We start from the raw sequence: 22,871 nt of genomic DNA on the forward strand, positions 1-22,871 counted from the left end.
AAAGGAAAATATTCCCTTAATTTTAATCTTAATGAATAAATATTTTATTTTCTATTTCCAACTATTAGGACGAGAGTTGATCAACATTTATTGCTAGAAAGTCTCTGAGAATAGGAAATGGATCGAATTCTGAGGACGAGAGTTGATCAACATTTATTGCTAGAAAGTCTCTGAGAATAGAAATGGATCGAATTCTCAGGACGAGAGTTGATCAACATTTATTGCTAGAACGTCTCTGAGAATAGGAAATGGATCGAATTCTTAGGACGAGAGTTGATCAACATTTATTGCTAGAAAGTCTCTGAGAATAGGAAATGGATCGAATTCTTAGGACGAGAGTTGATCAACATTTATTGCTAGAAAGTCTCTGAGAATAGGAAATGGATCGAATTCTCAGGACGAGAGTTGATCAACATTTATTGCTAGAACATCTCTGAGAATAGGAAATGGATCGAATTCTCAGGACGAGAGTTGATAAATATTTATTGCTAGAAAATCTCTGAGAATAGGAAATGGATCGAATTTTCAGGATGAGAGTTGATAAACATTTCTTGCTAGAAAGTCTCTGAGAATAGGAAATGGATCGAATTCGGAAGAAGAGAGCTGATCAACATTTATTGCTAGAACATTTCTGAGAATAGGAAATGGATAGAATTCTCAGGACGAGAGTTGATCAACATTATTGCTAGAAAGTCTCTGAGAATAGGAAATGGATCGAATTCTCAGAACGAGAGTTGATGAACATTATTGCTAGAACGTCTCTGAGAATAGGAAATAGATCGAATTCTCAGGACGAGAGCTGATCAACATTTATTACTAGAAAGTCTCTGGGAATAGGAAATGGATCGAATTTTCAGGATGAGAGTTGATAAACATTTCTTGCTAGAAAGTCTCTGAGAATAGGAAATGGATCGAATTCGGAAGAAGAGAGCTGATCAACATTTATTGCTAGAACATTTCTGAGAATAGGAAATGGATCGAATTCTCAGAACGAGAGTTGATCAAATTATTGCTAGAACGTCTCTGAGAATAGGAAATGGATCGAATTCTCAGGACGAGAGTTGATCAACATTTATTGCTAGAAAGTCTCTCAGAATAGGAAATGGATCGAATTCTCAGGATGAGAGCTGATCAACATTTATTGCTAGGAAGTATCTGAGAATTGGAAATGCATCGAATTCGGAAGACGAGAGTTGATCAACATTTATTGCTGGGAAGTCTCTGGGAAAGGAAGTGGATCATTGAATTCTCAAGACTAGAGTTGATCAACATTTATTGCTAGAAAATTTCTGAGAATAGGAAATGGACCGAATTCCTATTTGTCAGATAGGTGAGACCACAAGTTTAATTTTTTATTGTTTTCCTCAACCGTATCCTGGCCCTGATGGTAAACTCTGTATAAGTTTCACCCTGAAGACTGAAATAAGTTGAGTTTAAAAAACTAAAAATGACAGATAGATAGGCAAGACATGCGTGCCAAGAGAAAAACCTCTCGGGCGATCTTATTCCTGTTAAACTTTGTATCTCAATGGTCTGAAATAGAAAAAGAACAAATTTCAGCAAACTCTGAAAAATCAGAGAGCACGTAATAAAATTAAGGTTAATTAAAATACTATTTGAAAACACATCTTGGTTCCTCGGATTCCTTTCGAATAATCCAGGGCGTCCTAAGATCACAGGCTGGGAACTGCTGGTAAAGAAGAATACATTTGATAGAAAGTACTTTCAATGTTCGAGAAAAATAGCATTGTCACTTTGGAATATGCATAAGCGAAGTAAGAATTTCTTTGAGAGAGACCAGTGTTATTGTATATTATATATTTGTTTCATTTGTGGATTAATTCAGTCCACAAGATTGGAGTGAAAACTGTAGCACGTAGAAATTATACAAAAGAGGCGCTGAGAAGGAGATGAAGTTCTTGAGGACGTAATGGACAGCGTAGTCATTATTTATCAACATAGATTGACAATGAAACTTCATCGTAAGAATCATAATAAACAAGATGACTTGTTTATTATCGTCATCATCATCGTCGTCGTCATCATCATCATCATCATCATCGGCATCGTCGTCGCCATGGATTAGGCTTCCCTAGCCTGTTCTGGCTCCAAAAATTGTTAATTCTGTCTTCATTGGTCTTCATATATATTTCTCCTCCATGCAGTTCTATATTTCTAAGCAGTGGTGGCTCGTACATGAAACGAAATGTGAACTGCACTGTTATATTAGTGACGATTTCTACTGTTATTTTGTTATTCTATATTCTGGCTTTCGCAAACTATTATTCTTTCAGTGTTCTTTATATTGTTTATTCTTGAAAATGAGGGAAAATCGTATTACGGAACTACATTACTGCCGTTTAACACATCACCACTCATTGGCACTTCTCTGTATCGCTGTCGCTTGTAAGGAGTTGGTTTAAATTTAGGTTTTAATGGTTTCAGCACAAGAGAGTCAGCCACTGAACGCTACAATGGTCCAATTGCTCTCCAAAGCTTTGCCTGAAAAGCGATAGAGTTTTTATACAAATCTGCCAATTAAGGTAATGAGTTGTGATAATTGGTGACACATATTGTCCACACAGCAGGGCCACTCGAAAGCGCTGCTAAGTTACTATGTGTTAAAGTGAATTCTGCAGTTGTAGAGGTGGTGAAATAAGTGCTGAGGAAGGCGTAGAATTGTGCCAGAGCGAGAGAGAGTATAGGCCTACGTATAGTCATGGCCTGCATGGAGTTGTTGCAGAGATATCGATTGTACTGTATTATATTTATTAACATTCCATGGTATTCATGCATTGCTTTACAGGTAGAATATGGAGCAAGTCAAAAAACTTAATACTATTATAAAATCTTAATTTATAGTCACAGTCTAGATGAAATATATACAGACGAGATTTACAATATAGTCTACTAGTACAACACAAAGTTTTAGTATCAATTTCATGAAGTGTTATTGAATGTTATGAATTCACCTACAGAATAGAAGGCGTGAGAAATTAGGTACTTCTTTAATTTGGCCCTAAATAATTTTATGTTTTGAGTTTCATTTTTTATATCCCTAGGGAGGCTGTTAAAAATTTTTATTGCCACTCCTTTTTGATAGCACGATAGACTTTCCGATGGCGTATGAAAGTCATTTTTTGACGTGTATTTATGCTATGAACTGTTGAATTAGTTACAAAGTTTTCACGATTACATACGAGGAAGATTTTTGAAATTAAGGTCAGATTTGAGAAATACACTCACGCTTCCATCCTCAAGAGTTTGTCTGCAGTAACTAGCACCTAATTTATATCCTTCCGGTGAGAGAGACAATATTTCCTGTTGTTTCATATGGTGTTCGGTAATACATAGCACATTCGGATTTAAATGTTCGGAATCTAAGGATGCAAGGAGGTCGATGGGCTGCAAGTTTGAACATTTATCGGAAGAATGCAAGTAATTACTGTAACATCTGGCTCTTGTATTATCTGAAAGAAATACTTGTGTCCTTGGTCCGTATCCACTCTTCGCGATCTTTTCAGCAGGCCTACTTCCCCTGACGTCATGAATGAACCTGGGATGCAGATCTTGGAACTACACAGTACCGGCAGACGTGAGACGAGAATCCACAGCACCAAGTTTGACGTAACGTAGAATATATCGTAATGCCAGTGCAGTGCTCACGAAGGTGTAAGGCCGTTGTAAATAATTTAAAACTTACTTAGCAGTAATGGCTCATTCGTGACTTAGCGGTTAGACGACTCCCAGGGTTCGATCTCAGGCAGACCCGGTGAAGGTCGTGATGAACCACTAGATAAAACACTGGTAATAATCAATAGCAATAAAACCAAGCATGGCCACATGAGCGGCCCCCTTCGTCAACCATTAAATCTTATTAAACTCATTGCATACTCCAGTTTACTATTGATCATTTCACTACACGCGCACCGTTAGCCTGTGTTCAGATCCTGTCGAGTCCAAGCGGAATGTGTGGTGCACAAAGAGGGTATTCGAGCAGTTTCTGATCATTTATACCGTTTAATAATCTCAATTGGGACATGCAAATCACAGAAACCTGCAGAAAAGTGTATCATATTATCCATGTACTAAAAAGGGTAAATGTTCATCTTCCCTCTTGCTTAAAAAAGTCCCTTGTGCAGACGCTTGTATTTCCCTATTTTGACTATGCTGACATTTTACTGACTGACCTTTCCTTCGACAACAAAACGAAACTTCAACGAGCTCATAATTTGTGTGTACGTTTTGTAAGCAATGTTCGTAAATATGATCATATTACCCCATCCCTGGAAGCAATAGGTTGGCTTAAACTAGATAAGAAAAGAAATTTACATTCACTTCTCCTTCTCTTCGAAATCTTGAACTGGTCTATTCCTTCGTACCTGTCGTCTCGCTTCACTTACCTTTCTTCCCACCACAATCTGAACACACGCTCTCGACATGAAACAATACTAACAATACCATCCCATCGCACCTTCTCATACTCATCCTCTTTCACAATAGCCCTGCCAAGACTCTGGAATTCGTTACCTGCTAGCATCAGGAACTGTCGAAATAAAATTGAATTCAAACGAAAACTTACTAGGCACTTGGTCAGTAATTGAGACTCGTTCAGACATGGTTTCTTGTAAATAGTTCTCTTAATATATCACAAAATATTTCAATATCCGGTAATTTCATCACTAAAGAATTTGTTATTCTAGGTTTAATTTGTAATTCAGTAAATAGAAAAATATTCTTTGTTCTTCTATGATGAATTGTCTACCTTTCATTAATCAGGTACTCTTGTCGTACTTTAATTTTTATTGTAATTGTAATTGTAAATTTAATATTAATTGTAATTTTATTGTTCATACTATAGTTGTAATCCCCTGGTAGAGGGGCAGAGAAGGCCTCATGGCCTTATCTCTACCAGGTTAAATAAATAAATACTACTAAATACTACTACTACTAAATTTCACCAATTTTCCATTAGTAATCATAATTATTGATACCCTAGATATAAGACTTGTTAATGGGATGATGATTAGAGAGCCCACAGAATTTCGCATTAATTTCGAAAAGAAATCGTGATAAAAATATTATATTTCGTGTTTCGTCGCTAATTAGTTCTAAGATTATCGCTACAATAATTTCGTATAAATCGGAAAGGAATTTTTACGTGAAAAATAATTCGTATCATGTATTATGGGTCAAAATAATGATAGGAAAGTTTTTATACATAAATTTATTCTACATTTATTCCGATCCTGTGTAAATTTTAAATAATTTTATTAATATGCAATAATTTGAAAAAATACTGAAAATTAGCTTGAAATATCAAATTAACATGATTTTGTGGGTAGATGCGCTGAATAGTTTAGTAGGCTACGATGGAACAGCTATTTTAACGGAGTTACCGGTATTTGGTTTATGAAAAAGGATGTAAAATAAAAATAGTACTATTTTAATATTACTAGTATAATACGCTTGCAATAATAAATTATGATTATACATATTGTATATTAAAACAAACACTCACCCGGAACATACCAAGTTCTAACTGCTGGGTCGTCCACCTTTGCAATAGGAATATTTGCACTCAAAAACATTTTCGTAGTATCCATTACAAACTCCATTTTTTCTTGTCTGGATTGTTTGGATCAACTATTTTTGATCGATTAATCTTACAACAGAAATTGATCGATTAATCGATTAAATCCCACAACACTACTGAAAATCCCCCCCCAGAGACCACTATGAGGAAGGGAAGTGATTGATTCCCTATAAGAAACCCTCTTTCGTTCATGTGCATTGTCTTTAACATACTCGTAAAAAGTTACAATTGTAGTAGAAACTCTCCTGCCCATTCTGGAAAACAATTTGCAAGCTGTTTTCTGCAATTTCACAATCTCTCACAGAAATGAGTCACGATTAAGTAGATCGATTGCCACAGTAGCTGTAGTCCATGTAATTATTAAACACTAAATTAGTTTAGACATGTTACGAGGCGCATCCAGAAAGTAAGTTTCCCGATTTTTTCTCCTTGAAAGTAAACGTAATTAGCCGTGTCAATTGCGCATGCGTAACAGATCTATGACGTATCAATCATATGCCAGCCGGGCGGGTCCCGCCTGGTGCCAGTAGTGTGGCAGCAGTGGTCCGAAATGGAAGCTCTTATTCCTTCTCCCGCCGCCTGCGAGGTTCGTTCGGTGATAAAGTTCTTTAATGCACAAAGCATTGCGCCAATTGAAATTCATCGGCAGCTCTGTCAGGCGTATGGGCCTAACCTACCCTCCCCCCCTCTCTCTCTCCCTCTCTCTCTCTTTTTTTCAAGAAACTCCTGTCCTCTGGTGAGCGTTTTGGTAACGACGAAGAGCTGAAGACGTCTGTCACACGCTGGTTCCATTCACAGGCGGCAGAGTTCTACGACAGAGGGATACAAACGTTGATCCCAAGATACAAGTGTCTCAATTCTGATGGTGGCTATGTTGAAAAATAGGTGAAAAATTGCTGTACCTGTTGCCAATAAATGTTTTCCTGAAAGTGTGTGTTCTTTTTTTTTAAATAGGGAAACTTACTTTCTGGATGCGCCTCGTACATAATTAAATGTCCAGATAGTAATGTGATTAATTTTCTTTGCAGTTACTTCAGCACGCCTGCACGGAACGGCTACCCTGTGGGGCTGGATCCGCGGTTCACCCCTTTCAAGACTGGAGCAACACCGTTCGTAGGCCTCATGGCGCCGTTGGCGACTACAACCATGCCATCTCCAGGCCAGCACAAGAACAACAACGCAACAGTCAGCAATAACACAACGTCCACGTCAACAAGTAATCCTATCGGGAGTACCACAGCTTCCTTGAAAGACTCTGTCGGTGACACAAACCATCTGAAAAAGCCGTCGGCGTCGTCAGTGGAAGCCCAGCAAGCATTATATGCCGCTGCAGCCAACTTCGGGGCAAACCCCTTCACTACGGCCGCAGGGGGCAATAGCCCAATGTTCCCCCCACTCATAGATATGAGCTCCACGCAAGCTCTTTTGAGTATGGTACGAACTGCGAGTGCGCATAATGCTTCACAACTGGAGACGTACCTGAAGGGCGCTATCAAGAGGCCGCCGCCTTCGGAAAGCAGTCCACTCGACCTATCCTCGGCTTCGATTCCTACTTACGGAAAGAGATCTAGGACTAGCAAAGCTCTAGGTGGTGCTAGTGAAAATATTTTCTTGAACAGTGATTCGTTGCTTCACGTGCCGATGGTTGATGCGTTGAGGACTACGAAGGAAAGACTAGGTAAGAGAACTGGAAGTGTTTCGCCGAAACCGCCCGTGAGAAATAGTGGAGGAAGTTCTGCAGGAAGTAGTCCAAGGTTGTTGCCGTCGTCAACGGTAACGTCAGCGACGGTGTCAGCTGGTCAACAGCATCTCTTGGGGAGGAACTTGCCGTGCTTGTCCATGTGTTCTGCGGATAGGGCGTGTTCTTCCGGGGCTGATTCGCAAGCCATCGCACATTGGAGCGTGGACGACGTGTGCAGTTTCATAGCGTCCATCGATATCTGCGCAGAATACGCACCGGTAAGTGTATTCCTTTCACACTATGTCGAAGTTCTTCAGAAGAATGCTGATAGTGGAACTTTACGCCACTCAGCATAAAAACATCCCGTCAGAAACCTCCTCAATGCATGTGAAACTGTTACTTACTGTAGATAGGTGCTTACCAGGTAATTACACTGCGTCGCTCCTGTGGACGAGGCTACTATAAATTTATCTGTTGCGTTGAGGGATGTCTTAGTGATCTGATTGTATAGTCCGGGTCAGCTTACTTCATATCGTAAGGGTGAAACCTAACCATTTTTCCCCCATTACTACATATGCTAGTGGATTTAGGTGATTTTCTAGTTTGCAGGTTGAATTTTCTTTTACCAACTTCGTTTAGAATTTCGATACTGATAAATACTACAAATGGTAGTGATTTTGTAACTGGTATGTTGGCAGATGAGACAGATGATGTCAGTACTGGAGTGCTATGAAATTAAAATTGTACTAGATTTTTGAGACGGTTACTTGAAGCTAGTGAAATTTGAACACACTAATTAATTAATATTAATACATAATATTTATTTCATGTGTTGCGTTGTGGTTATAATTCAAGACTATAGTCAGATAAGTTTTCGGAGTTAGTACTAACAATTTTATGCGGTCAGGTTCGATCCCAGGTGGTGACAGGATTTTTTCTCGTTGCCAAACTTTCAGAACGGCCCCGAGGTTCACTCAGCCTCCTATAAAATTGAGTACCGGGTCTTTCCCGGGGGTAAAAGGCGGTCAGAGCGTGGTGCCGACCACACCACCTCATTCTAGTGCCGAGGTCATGGAAAGCATGGGGCTCTACCTCTATGCCCCCCAAATGCCTTCATGGCATGTTACGGGGATACCTTTACCTTTTACCAAACAAATACATTTTTAGGTTAAGTCTCGTAAATCAATTGTTTAGTCAAATCAATGAATTTCGTATTGCCAGACAAAATACCTAACATGTTGATCCCTTTCTCGTATAGTTTGCCTACGAAAATATATTACTAATTATTGAATTATTTAGAATAACCTTTCAACATTAATGTAAAGTACGGTACGTAAATAAGTCATTCATTAGGATGGTGTGATATCTGGTAACAGTTGGCAACACTGACAAGATGGCAATACTTGCTGTTTAGGAACTCTTCTTATCTGATCCTCACTATAGACAGGGCCCCGCAACGAGCGTAGTGCGTCATTTATTAAGAATGTACGTTTATTAGAACGAAATAAACTAAGTTTTCTCTTATTAATTAGCTAGTGTAAAAACCGACTTTAGTAATTGTAATATATAATAGGTTAGCACTTTACGAGATCCAACATAAGTTATAGATTAGGTAACATAACATCTTCGTTGAATTTTTTTTATATTGTTCTTTGTTTTCCAAGAACAAAATTATTCATGTTGCTTTTTATATCTTATTCTGATTTGATAGGGATCAGTTTCATAATTGCTTTCTTGGACTTATCTGAAATACTTCATGGAACATCAATTTCTACAACATCTAAACAGGGTTGCTAGCTTCAGCGACAAGTCGCGAGATCTAGGGGGTTTTGAGGGGTTATCTGACAAAAATTATGAAACAGCTATCAACGACTTTTCTGGAATTTTTAGTTAGCAATTTTTACGTTTTTAAATAATTTGAACTGTTTTAACAAGATGTATTTGGAAACATTAATTTTATATTTTGACATTTTTAATATTATGATAGAGAAAACATTTTCCTTGGTACAATTCCAAAACTCTATAAGAACACCCTGCACGACGTATCATGACGTTTTCCTTCCGGCGAATTCTTGGCGTTGTTAAATGGTGTAGTATTTCATCAAAGTAAATTTTTGGATTGAGATGTACCTGTAGGCCTACAAATATTCTGCCGGGGCTAACATCGCTATATTGCTATATTGCCTCACTTCCTCTTTTCTATTCGAATCCTGAGATAGAACGTCCGTTCATCCAGCATAACTTAGTAAAACCAAAATTACTCAATAGAATTCACGTCAAAGCAGTAAAAGCTATACCTCACACCAGGAAGACTGGAAATACTGATGCGTATTTACGTTCCACTTCCAGCCTATATGAATCCATCGTCTTCCACGTCAGCTGCTACAGTAGAAGATGAGAATATGAATGATTTATATCTCTGAAAGTTACGATACATTTTTCCTATTATTAATCTTATCCGTTCCTTTAGGTACGTTTTTTTTTTACTTGTGAATTGAAGTTAGCGACTTTTTAGAGACATTAGACATTTTATTTGGCGACTTTCAAGTGACAATTGTTGGGAACACTGCATCTAAATATTCCTCCATGATTATTTCATATGTCGACTGATTGTTGAACAGTATCGATTCTTTCATTAATGGTATCGACTGTTTGAATGGTGGGCCCTGAAGTGAGTATAATGTCTAAATATTAATATTATTTCAATAAAAATAAGGAGATTAAACATAAACTCACTATGAAATTAAATGTTGTGCGTGACAAGGGCTAAAGTGTGGCCGAGCCGTCATCTCAACTCGTATGTAAAATCTTACTTTCGGTCATGTAGGCTAACTTAAAAAATAGTCTGTATTTATTCTGAGCTCGAATTGACCATTATGTCTATTAGCGAACTGTACTCTTTTATTTTTAATCGCGTTTCAAGAATTGTTAAAAGAATGAGTGAGATTGGTGAAATGCAGAACTGTGGATTTCATACCACGCGCAAAAGTGTACAATATCTGATTTTCTTATTTTCACTTCTCCCATTCCTTTTTCTTCTTCTCCTTCTCGTTTTGACTCGTACTTTCTCATTATTGTAAATCTTCTTCGCCTCTATTTTCATTCTTTTTTCTTCTTCGCATCTATTTTCATTCTTTTTTCTTCTTCGCCACTGTTTTCATTCTTTTTTCTTCTTCGCCTCTATTTTCATTCTTTTTTCTTCTTCGCCTCTATTTTCATTCTTTTTTCTACTTCGCCTCTATTTTCATTCTTTTTTATACTTCGCCTCTATTTTCATTCTTTTTCCTTCTTCGCCCCTATTTTCATTCTTTTTTCTACTTCGCCTCTATTTTCATTCTTTTTTCTTCTTCGCCTCTATTTTCATTCTTTTTTCTACTTCGCCTCTATTTTCATTCTTTTTTCTTCTTCGCCTCTATTTTCATTCTTTTTTCTTCTTCGCCTCTATTTTCATTCTTTTTTCTTCTTCGCCTCTATTTTCATCCTTTTTTCTTCTTCGCCTCTATTTTCATTCTTTTTTCTACTTCGCCTCTATTTTCATTCTTTTTTCTCCTTCGCCTCTATTTTCATTATTTTTCTTCTTCGCCTCTATTTTCATTCTTTTTTCTTCTTCGCCTCTATTTTCATTCTTTTTTCTTCTTCGCCTCTATTTTCATTCTTTTTTCTACTTCGCCTCTATTTTCGTTCTATTTTCTTCTTCGCCTCTATTTTCGTTCTTTTTTCTTCTTCGCCTCTATTTTCATTCTTTTTTCTTCTTCGCCTCTATTTTCATTCTTTTTTCTACTTCGCCTCTATTTTCATTCTTTTTTCTACTTCGCCTCTATTTTCATTCTTTTTTCTTCTTCGCCCCTATTTTCATTCTTTTTTCTACTTGGCCTCTATTTTCATTCTTTTTTCTTCTTCGCCTCTATTTTCATTCTTTTTTCTTCTTCGCCTCTATTTTCATTCTTTTTTCTACTTCGCCTCTATTTTCATTCTTTTTTCTACTTCGCCTCTATTTTCATTCTTTTTTCTTCTTCGCCTCTATTTTCATTCTTTTTTCTTCTTCGCCTCTATTTTCATTCTTTTTCCTCTTTCGCCTCTATTTTCATTCTTTTTCTTCTTCGCCTCTATTTTCATTCTTTTTTCTTCTTCGCCTGTATTTTCATTCTTTTTTTCTTCTTCGCCTCTATTTTCATTCTTTTTCCTACTTCGCCTCTATTTTCGTTCTATTTTCTTCTTCGCCTCTATTTTCATTCTTTTTTCTTCTTCGCCTCTATTTTCATTCTTTTTTCTTCTTCGCCTCTATTTTCATTCTTTTTCCTACTTCACCTCTATTTTCGTTCTATTTTCTTCTTCACCTCTATTTTCATTCTTTTTTCTACTTCGCCTCTATTTTCGTTCTATTTTCTTCTTCGCCTCTATTTTCATTCTTTTTTCTTCTTCGCCTCTATTTTCATTATTTTTTCCACTTCGCCTCTATTTTCATTCTTTTTTCTTCTCTATTTTCATTCTTTGTTCTTCTTCCTTCTCTTCAGATTCTTCTCCATCTTCTTATACCTGATTCTTATACCTGATCCTCGAAGCGTCGTATTATGTAATTTTAGCAGCAGAAAAAGAAGGAAAAAATACAAGTTTTCTCTTCGATAATAAATACAGCATGTTGACTTGGTTTTCGAGAATTCTGAAACGGGTTACGTAGATGTTCACATGCAAGTTTTGTGTAACGTTCGTGTTAAGACCTTGAAGTGACCGCAAGAGAAATGGGCTCCGCGTAACAGTCGCCAAATATTTGCAGAAGCGATTTAGCCGGGCGACTAAAGCTAACAGTCACAATGGACAGTGTTGCACATGACGTCCGTTACGAGTCGTTAAGGAAGGAACGCAAATAGGAACCAGGTTAAAGATAAAGAGTTATTGCACAGGTGTGGAGCTTAACCCTTCCATCTGTGACCCACCTTCGAGATCGTGTGTATGCAGTTGCATTGTACCAGCTAACAAGACATCTGCTGTTTGTTTTATGTCTTAAATATTGGTACTACGCGCGAGATTGATGGAGGATGATTTTATAACACAGCAGGCTCTTGCTCGTAGCGGAATTGTGTCGTAATTTAGCAATGCAGATAAGGGTGAATGAATATAATATCCCGCTGCACATTTTCGGACCCTACGGTCGTAACGTTACGTTATCTTCACAAGTGAAACTGTAGCTCAGGAAGTAAGGTGATTGATTCGTATCACGCAAATCGAGCTTTGAGCTTTGACAGAAAACTATGGCAGTTCGTCTTTTTAAAACTTATGCCCGGTTTCCGGTACACCCCAGTTAACTGTTAGTTTAACTGCTGTTATAAATTTAACTGTACTGATAATTTTCATGAGTTTCCGGAAAGTTAAATGTAGATTTATCAGCGCTTGTAACTGACAGCTGAGGTAACTTCAAGTTCAGTATCTATTCTCGTTCATAGATGTCTCCACTAGTATTTTGTTAGTATTTTTTTTTTAGTTATTTATAGTTACTTTTGTTTTCAGAAGTTTTCACTTAATAGTAATGTGGATGGTAGAACAACAGTGCGCTCTGTACTAGTAGGTGCAAGACTTTTTAATTAAAGAATTGTGTGATTAACGATAGTGTACAGTAGTGGCAAAAAAATCCGAACCCACCCTTGTAGCTGATTTCAGAGCCTTGTTCACTCAGAGCACGATAGACTGGTAACTAAGACTTTCGTAGTTGGAATCCCTCCGGGGAAGGAAACTTTTTTTGTTCCTTATTCAAATTTATTCCAAATACTTTTCGATTGCAGCGATATTTTACTAACTTATTATTCCCAGAACATGAATTTTACCAGCAATCGAAAAGTATTGGGAATAAATTTGAATAAGAAACAAAAAAAAGTTTCCTTCCCAGGCAGGATTCGAACTACGAAAGCCTTTGTTACCACTCTATTGTGCTCTGGAGTGAACAAGGCTCTGAAATCAGCTACAAGGGTCGGTCCGGTTTTTTTATTTTGCCACTACTGTACATGTACACTTCCATCTCAATCGTAATATGATAAAAAAAAACAATAATTGTTGGTATTTGGCGTGATCATCGAGGTATATTATAATACTAGTGGAGAGAGAGCTAGATGTAACTTCTGCAACAAAATTGCAACCGTATTCAGCTGTGGTGGCTATGGCAACCATATTGATACACATGCAAACATATTTTACAATCGTCCATATGAATGCTTTCATGTGTTCAAATGGATTTTCCGGAGTCCGAAGTATCATTGGCATTGGTAGAGCACGCAAGAATAAAATATTCCTTGACTGACGACATAGAATCTGAAGTGGATCACGAAAATTAAGTTCGAGATATCCGAAATTGTCTTTACAAACAAACATTATTATCCTAACATGTAATGGAAAGTAGATCCTTTACCATAAGTTACGTAAATAAAACGCCAACATTTCAAACTATTACCGATAATATATCAGTTAATTTATTGTGGTCTATATTACTTACTTACTGGCTTTTAAGGAACCCGGAGGTTCATTGCCGCCATCACATAAGCCCGCCATTGATCCCTATCCTGAGCAAGATTAATCCATTCTCTATCATCATATCCCACCTCCCTCAAATCCATTTTAATATTATCCTCCCATCTACGTCTCGGCCTCCCTAAAGGTCTTTTTCCCTCCGGTCTCCCAACTAACACTCTATATGCATTTCTGGATTCGCCGATACGTGCTACATGTCCTGCCCATATCAAACGTCTGGATTTAATGTTCCTAATTATGTCAGGTGAAGAATACAATGCGTGCAGCTCTGCGTTGTGTAACTTTCTCCATTCTCCCGTAACTTCATCCCTCTTAGCCCCAAATATTTTCCTAAGCACCTTATTCTCATACATCCTTAACCTATGTTCTTCTCTAAGAGTGAGAGTCCAAGTTTCACAACCATATAGAAGAACCGGTAATATAACTGTTTTATAAATTCTAACTTTCAGATTTTTGGACAGCAGACTGGATGATAAGAGCTTCTCAACCGAATAATAACACGCATTTCCCATATTTATTCTGCGTTTAATTTCCTCCCGAGTGTCATTTATATTTGTTACTGTTGCTCCAGGATATTTTAATTTTTCCACCTCTTCGAAGGATAAATTTCCAATTTTTATATTTCCATTTCGTACAATATTCCCGTCACGAGACATAATCATATACTTTGTCTTTTCGGGATTTAGTTCCAAACCGATCGCTTTACTTGCTTCAAGTAAAATTTCCGTGTTATATAATATAATATAACATGATATAATATAATATAATATAATATAATATAATATAATATAATATAATATAATATAATATAATATGTAATATTATATAATATAATATGTAATATTATATAATATAATTTAAGTTATTTGAACGGTTCACAACCATAGTGGGCCAAGCGCCATTTACTGAATACATAGAAAACAAGGGTTAAAATTAAGTTATTACCATAATTCAATGGAAAGCTATAACAAGTAAAATAAAATAAACACATTAAATCTAAATGATGTCAATCTTCATTATACTATGGCTGCATGTAATAAAAATTAAGAAACATGTTAAAGGAATTGTCATTGCACCAAATGAGTGTCTCTAGACCAAAATCATCGCATTTTAATTATTTGGATGCAGTTTAAATTAAGTAACATATTAAACGATTTATCCTTCCATCAAAAACGAATGTTCCCTGGATCAAACGTCCTATTTTAATTATGTAATTAATTTATATTTATTTCTAACGGGTGCAGCGGAGCGCACGGGTACGGCTAGTTTTAAAATAAATTCCGAACATAATAATAACGACACCGTTGGTCACAACCGTTATTTTATGAGATACAGTAATATGCTTGTAAATATGCGGCACATTAAGTAGCGATGGAGCTGCAGCAAATTCTCTGAGCCACCGTCGTAGCTCAGTCGGCTAAGACGCTTGCTTGCCAATCCGTAGTTGCACTCGAGCGCGGGTTCGATTCCCTTTGGGATGATTACCTGGTTGGGTTTCTCCGAGGTTTTTCCCAACCGTAAGACAAATGTCAAGTAATCTATGACGAATCCTCGGCCTCATCTCGTTATCACCAATCCCATCGACGCTAAATAACCTAGTACTTGATACAGCGTCATTAAACAAGCAAGTTATAAACAGTAATAATAATAATAATAATAAACAGTAAGTTAGTGGACATTTAATTTGTTTAAATTATAAACAAAATTCAATCGTTTGATTATTTATAAGGTTTGTACAAGTGTTATAGAACAAAAATCGTAACTTTAAACCTGATTCCGTTTCGGGAAAGTCTGTGACACTTTTTGGATGATTAAACCACTCTGGGCAGAGATGCTCCGAGAATAAATTTATATTTATTAGGAAGCTGACAAGTTGTCTTTACGTTTATGTGATGTGGGGCCGGCACAGACCTATTAATCGCTCGCATTTCGAGTTTCTCCCAGAAGCTCCATTGGGGACGTGTGTTCGTTCCTTTACGCAACTCGTAATCCAGGAGTGCTGCATGTTAACGGAGCACGAGCTCCACAGGCCTCCAGTGAAAGCGAACTGAGGAGACGGAGAATGCGTGGGTGCTAGAAAAACTGTTGGTTGATTGATTGAGCCACATTATGGCACCATCGCATCCCGGGTCAAGCTTGTGCAAGCTTCTGTGCTCTTCTCGTGCACCATGAAGAAGAGCAAATAAACACCGTGAAAGTCTTCGTAGACGTGCTCTCCCTCATCGGGATCCGTTACGTATGGGAGCGACGAGCCTAGTTCTGAGAAGCGAAAAATCTTATACTGCGCACACTCACTCACACACACACACACACACACACACACACACACTCTCACTCACTCATTCACTTATTCACTCACTCATTTACTCACCCACTCACTCACTCATTCACTCACCCACTCACTCATTCACTCACCCACTCACTCATTCACTCACTCACTCTCTCTCTCTCTCTCTCTCTCTCAATCTTTGTTTTGTACAAGTTCCTTTAGGATAACAATTGGAATAAATTCAGGAGTAAAAATATAACGAACCTCTCGCTTTTAATTTTTTAATTAATTAGGCGTATATTTACAGTATCATAAAAGGGTTTTCGACGGATTAGAATAAATTTAATGGGGATCCTGAAGAAAATTGGTGTGGATTGGATAGAGAGGACGATATTAAGTAATCTCTATATAAAACGAACCAAAATCAGGATAGGAGAAGAAATGTCAGAGGGAAGTGGAATAGGCAGAGGAGTATGTCAAGATGCTCTTTATCGTCTACCTGTTCAACATTTACTTCGAGGATTTAGTAAAGAACTGTTTCCAGAACATGGGAGGAGTGATAGTAGGAGGAAGGAGAATGAAGTTCATAAGATTTGCTGCTGAAATGGCGTTGTTAGCAGAAGAGGAGATGATACTAAGGGATATACTACTGGAGCTAAATGACAGCTGTGAGCAGTATGGGATGAAGATAAATGCAAATAAGACGAAGACCATGGTCTTGAAAAAGAAAGTAAATGTCCAAATTCTAAATGAGGTAATAGAACAAATGAACAGCTTCAAATACTTGGGGTGTACTATACTGTAAGCAGTAACATGAGCTGCTGCCAGGAAGTCAGAAGGAGGATAGCAATGGCAAAGGAAGATTTTAATAGAAAAAGTAGTATCTTCTGCGGGTCTCTGAGAAAAAAAAAATAAGGAGACTAGTGAAGTGCTTTGTGTGGAGTGTGGCATTGTATGTGATGGAAACTTGGACATTACGACGAAATCAAGAGAAGCCACTGAAAAAATTTGAAATGTGAATATGGAGAAGAATGTATCGTGTAAAATGGACAGACGAAATAAGAGATGATGCTGTGCTAAAAAGAATACGTGAAGAATAATGCTGAAATTATCAGGAAGAGGAAAAGGAATTGACCCAGTCACAGACTAGGAAGAAACTTTCTACTGAAGGATGTACTGGAAGGAATGGTGAACGGGAAAATATTCTGGGAAAAAGAAGGTATTAGACGATACACAACATTAAGATACCATGAGTCGTATGCTGGGACCAAGAGGAAGGAGGAAAAGAGAGAGGTTTGAAGAATACTGGGTTTGCAGTGAAAGATCTGTCCTTGAGCAGAAAACTGTTAATGAATTAATGTCATAAATATAAATTTATGATGGGGAGCTCTATTTAATGTGGTTCCTATAGAAAAAGTATCAACTTTATTATTATGCACTTAATCAATTTATTAATTCATAATAGCAAATAATAGAGAATTGTTTAAAAAGCAGTTTATGTATTAAATAATGTGGTGAGCGGATACAATGAAAAGTGATTATATTGAAAAGAAAATTACTCGTAAGAAAGAAAATAATAGTCGAAATTAATTTATTGAACAAGTTGCACATTTTCATATTTTTTAGTGCAACATTTCTGTTTGTGATACCTGAAAGCAAGCGCATGTCCTCTCGGTGGGATGCTGGAAGCAAGACTATTGTAGATCTATGTGGGGCTTACTTACTTACAAATGGCTTTTAAGGAACCCGGTGGTTCATGGTTCATTGCCGCCCTCACATAACCCGCCATGGGTCGCTTTCCTAAGCAAGAATAATCCAGTCCCTACTACCATATCTCACCTCTCTCAAATCCATTTTAATATTATCCTCCCATCCACGTCTCTGCCTCCCCAAGTATAGCCATTTCCTTTTTAATATCTAAACACGCTTGCAGAACAGGTTTTAGTGGATGTTGCAGTTGCACCGATGATACTTTTTTCATCAGAGCCTCGTTTGTAAAAACAGGTTGACCTGTAGAAGGTGATGACGACGTGGATGGAAGAGGCTGTATTTTGCGTATAAAATCCCTTACATCAGGGTTCTAAACTTTTTAAAGATAGTGAGCACCATGAAGTCGAACAGGTTTAATATGTTGTTGTTACAAATGGCTTTATTGGAATTTAATCCCCTACATATCTGGCAACTTACTACATAATAAATTGCAGAGTAAGAGCATAAGTCAGGCAGAAATTGGAACAAAATAAAAACAAATAGTATGTAGTTTCATAGTATTAAAATATACCTATTCTAAGCTTACAAATAATTCTAAAATACAACGTAACTCGGTAAAGGCAAGAAATCAAATGCAAATTGATAGAAATGGAATACATGTTCATATTGTAACATTATTTTACATGCAGTAGTCTGTGTTAAAAAAAAATGTTGATGTTAGGTCTACATACAATTTCTAATAACCCAATATAATTTACAAATAATGTTACTTAGGCTTTGGAAGCATACATCTGAACCAGGGCACGTTAGAAAGTGATTTGAATTCAATGTTTAATATATGAACACATAATTAAATTAAATAACAAATAGTATACGATTTTTAAAAGCAATGACAGTAGTAATGGGATGTTTGAACTTTAATTTTATTCAAAATTTCAGTGATGTTCAAGGATAAGCCTCTTAGATATGAATCAAGAAATTAGTCGTGATCTCGCTTTGTTATGGAGTTATTTGATAAGTGAGAAAGTTTTTTTTTTCCTCTTCTTTCCATGGGTAGGTCGTCCCGAACACAGCGAGAGACACACTCCGTAGTATTTGGTATCATCTTCTCCTTCTTCTTCTTCTTCCCTAAAGTTGTGAATTTCATTTTTCCTTTTGAAACAAATATTTCAGCGTTAAAGAGGACTGGAGATCTATCAATTGAAGTTCCTTAGAGCAGCTACGGTATATTATTGTCTTGAATAATCTTGATTTTTCTGATAACGTCTACACAGAATTAAAAGAAATTCTACAGATGAAACACGGGAAAGCCTGTAAAGTTTCTGTAAAGTCGTATAATGGGTGGACAGGAACACTACTTGTTCCGGCTCGTACAACAAACTTTGAATTGAAAAAGAACCTCAGGAGCGTTCGTGCTCGCGAGCACATTTTTACTCTCATGACAAGGGCACCAAATATCATTCAAAGAGCACAGAGGTGCTCGCGAGCAATAGACTGAGAACGCCTGCCTTACATCCTGTAACAAACCACTTGATGTAATGCATGTTTATAATAATAGTAATAATAATAATAATAATAATAATAATAATAATAATAATAATAGTAGTAGTAGTACCACTGAGAGAAGAATCCAAGAAGGATAGCTGCCCTTGAAAAAGGGATACCGAGCGGTAACAGCACCTAAATTATTTGTAGGCTAGGTCAACAATATTCTATTTTAAATTTAAATTTTATTTTTATCTTATTTTATTTCAATTTAATTTGGGGGGGCAGCTATCCTCGACATGAATAATTTATTTTTCATATATAGAACTGTACAGATGGTTGTTTACAATTAACAAGGAATGTCTTAAAACATTAATGGCTGTATCTTGAAGTTCCAAAAGATCGATATGGAAACGATGAAAGAAATTGATACAAAATCTTGATATAGTGCCCCTTGCACCACAGAGCAAGCCAATTACTTCCCAGCGACAAACGGGTATGCTGTATTTCCCTTCCAGATAAGAAAAGCAGGGTTCATAATGTCTTTTCTTTTCCAGATCTACTTCTTGTGGTTGTAATTCGGCACCCTCAAATCTTATAGTGGCATCGATTATGAAGCCAATCTTTTGATGGTTATCAATTGCTATGATGTCGGCACGTTTAGTGAAGCCAGCGGATGAAATACGTTATCATCATTATAATTACGTTCCTTGGTCTCATATTTTGAACGGTTGCGTAGGCCTTACAGAAGATGATGCACGCCAGTACGTGATGTTTGTTTTAGCGGCATTACACAAGTTTGAAATTGACGAATACAGAGAAGGCGTAACGTATTATGCAAGTTGAGTGCGAATTTTCGGATCCTCTGCCTTTGCTAGCTTTCTACTCCAATATTAATTAATAAAGAGGATTAGTTGTAATTTGAAGCGGTTGCCAAACCGTTGTCAGTCACGCTGCGGAGGCGCGCGGCGTGTGGGTAGTGCTCTGAATGCAGAGATCACGACATGTGGAGGCCGAGCATCCGTACAGGACAGCCTGAGCGAGCAGGTGAAAGTACGGCGCGTGCGGGCATCACCGGTGTAAGACCAGCCTTTGATCATCCGTCGTCGTAGTCCTCCGAAAGGGTGCAATACAGAGTGCTGCTGCATTGGAGTTAAATCGCTCGCTTGAACTCGGTCGAGTGTCGCACCCTCGAGTGAGATACGATCGGTCGTGATACGCTCGTAATAAATAGAAGCACAGTACAAGGTCATCTCACCGACATGTCTTATCTTGTATGGAAGGCGACAGATAAGATACACATATGTTTTGCTCACACTGTAAAAATAAGGCTTTATTTTCTGCGTTTATGACAAACGTTTAATGGAACAGTCAATGGAACGTGCCAAAACAGGAACATGAAGTTATAAATAAAATAGTATGAAAAACTTCGATATCTTACATCTCTCCCCTCTCTTCGTAATTGAGCCACCATAAAGCCAAATGGCTGGTCTCTAAATTGAGACGATTCAACAAGGCTCATGACAACAATCACCTCCTACATAATAGCCAAATTGGCTAGTCTCTTATATATGAGACAACTCATCCTGCCTAAGGTATTCCGTGGTTTTCCTAAGGCTAAGACAAATGTCGGGATGAGCCCTATAAGAAATGGGCCACGGACCTATATGCCGTTCCCCATATATATTCCCCTTTTCTTGTAAACGACGTATGCCCTAGTTCAGAAACTATAAATTGTCTATTAAATATACGAGGTCACTCAATTAGTCGCAATTTGAAAGGACAGGGACCTCTCAAATTGCAGATTTAGATTTCACGGCGCTTCTTCCGACGACCTTCACATGCTTTGTCATCGAACAACAGATGACAGCGTCTCGCCATCCCAACGGGAAACACCAGCAATCTCCTCCTCGCCCCGTTCCGTGAACACTTGATCAAATCTCAGTCCCCTCGCGTATGTGGTACCTAAGAGGTTACGTCCAATTTCGGCTTCCCCTTCAAACTTTTCTAGAGCTCCTTCAGTGGAGCAGCGTAACCCGGAGTGAGACTAGTGGCCAACAGGCTTGGAGCTCACATATTTAGTTTTATACAGCCCCCAACCCCTTGCGTACCTTTTAAATTTGTCCTCCCAATTCTCTTTCTTTCGATTTCGATTTTCGATTTCGAACTTCGATATACAGTTATTATTGTCAATTACTAATTATTCAATATTTGATTTATCACGTATATAATATGATAGGTCCATACATAGTGTTCCGCCTATACTGTATACTGCGACAATGTAGAATCTTTTACAAAATATTATTGATATAGCAGTAGATTAATAACAATATTAGTACAGAGATAACGTCACAGAAAATATAATAAAACGAATAATCGTGCTGCATAACTGTTACAGACCTAAAGATTGATACACTAATTATTAGAGATTATTATTATTATTATTATTATTATTATTATTATTATTATTATTATTATAAAACTTGATACAGTTCTTGCATTATCGTGATTGTGTTCTCCGTTTATAATAATTGCATTTACATCCAATAACATCTATCAGATGTGGCAAAAACAAAATCACTCCTGTGTGTGTGTGGGGGGGGGGGAATTTACCTACAACATTTATATTACATTTTAAAGCAAGTTTTGTAGTTGTACGATGGAGAGGTTAGCTAAACACTGCAAAGTTTTGAAATGATAAACATCTATGATGTTACTACACAGTTCATCACTATAACAAGAACGAATGTCTAACGCTCGGCTTATACCGTTCGAGGATTTATGGCTCGTGACAATTTTACCCATCATGCATGTGCGCTACCTATCGGATGATGCTATGAACTACTTGGTGCTCGAGCGAAAACGTCCAATGCAGATCTCTGGTGGAATACTTGAATGCAAAAGTAGAAAGAGTTAGTAGCATGTGTGGCACAAGAAACGTATAAGCTATCAGGAATTTCTACCACTAAATACTTTGTTAAATCTAGCTGGTTTAAATAATCATATAAATAGGTAAAGTTATCCCTATCACAGGCCATGGAGCAGGGAGAGGTTAAGGCTACCACCATTTGATCTTTTCTACGCAATCTGCATCAGTAGTAGTAGGGATATTAGTCTTACGTGCTTGCTGTCTTTACCTCCAAAGAAATATCCTTATAGCTCATTCCGTTAAAGACTGTGTAAACGCCAGAGGCATAATGCGGTCGGAAGGATTGGATCAATGGAGAAAATGTATGGTCCAATCAGGAATCAAAGCCGGGAACTTAATTGCCGCTTTTGCCCCCAAGGGAATACCCCTGATACTCATTTAATAATAATAATAATAATAATAATAATAATAATAATAATAATAATAATAATAATAATGATTCATTCCGTTTTTTATGCTCAAGGACAGGTCTTTCACTGCAAACCCAGCATTCTCAATCTTTCCTATTTTCTGCCTTTCCTCTTTGTCTCCGCATGTGATCCATATATCTTAATGTCTTCTATCAACATATCTTCTTTTGCCCCCATACTCTTCTCCCGTTCACCATTCCTTCCAGTGCATCCTTCAGCAGACAGTTTCTTCTCAGTTAGTAACCCAAGCAATTCCTTTTTTCTCTTCCTGATCA

General features: G+C 37.4%; 1 protein-coding gene across 1 annotated transcript in view; it reads left to right on the forward strand.

The window, feature by feature from the left end:
• LOC138712618 (uncharacterized) overlaps positions 1–22,871 on the forward strand; it is a 512,597-nt gene that overhangs the window by 225,991 nt on the left and 263,735 nt on the right. Inside the window, exon 3 of the mRNA XM_069844586.1 lies at positions 6,625–7,555. Within this exon, the coding sequence (XP_069700687.1) occupies positions 6,625–7,555 (931 nt within the window). The remainder of the gene's footprint in view (positions 1–6,624; positions 7,556–22,871) is intronic.

This window comes from Periplaneta americana, chromosome 13 (assembly GCF_040183065.1).
Source record: "Periplaneta americana isolate PAMFEO1 chromosome 13, P.americana_PAMFEO1_priV1, whole genome shotgun sequence".
Classification (NCBI taxonomy): domain Eukaryota; kingdom Metazoa; phylum Arthropoda; class Insecta; order Blattodea; family Blattidae; genus Periplaneta; species Periplaneta americana.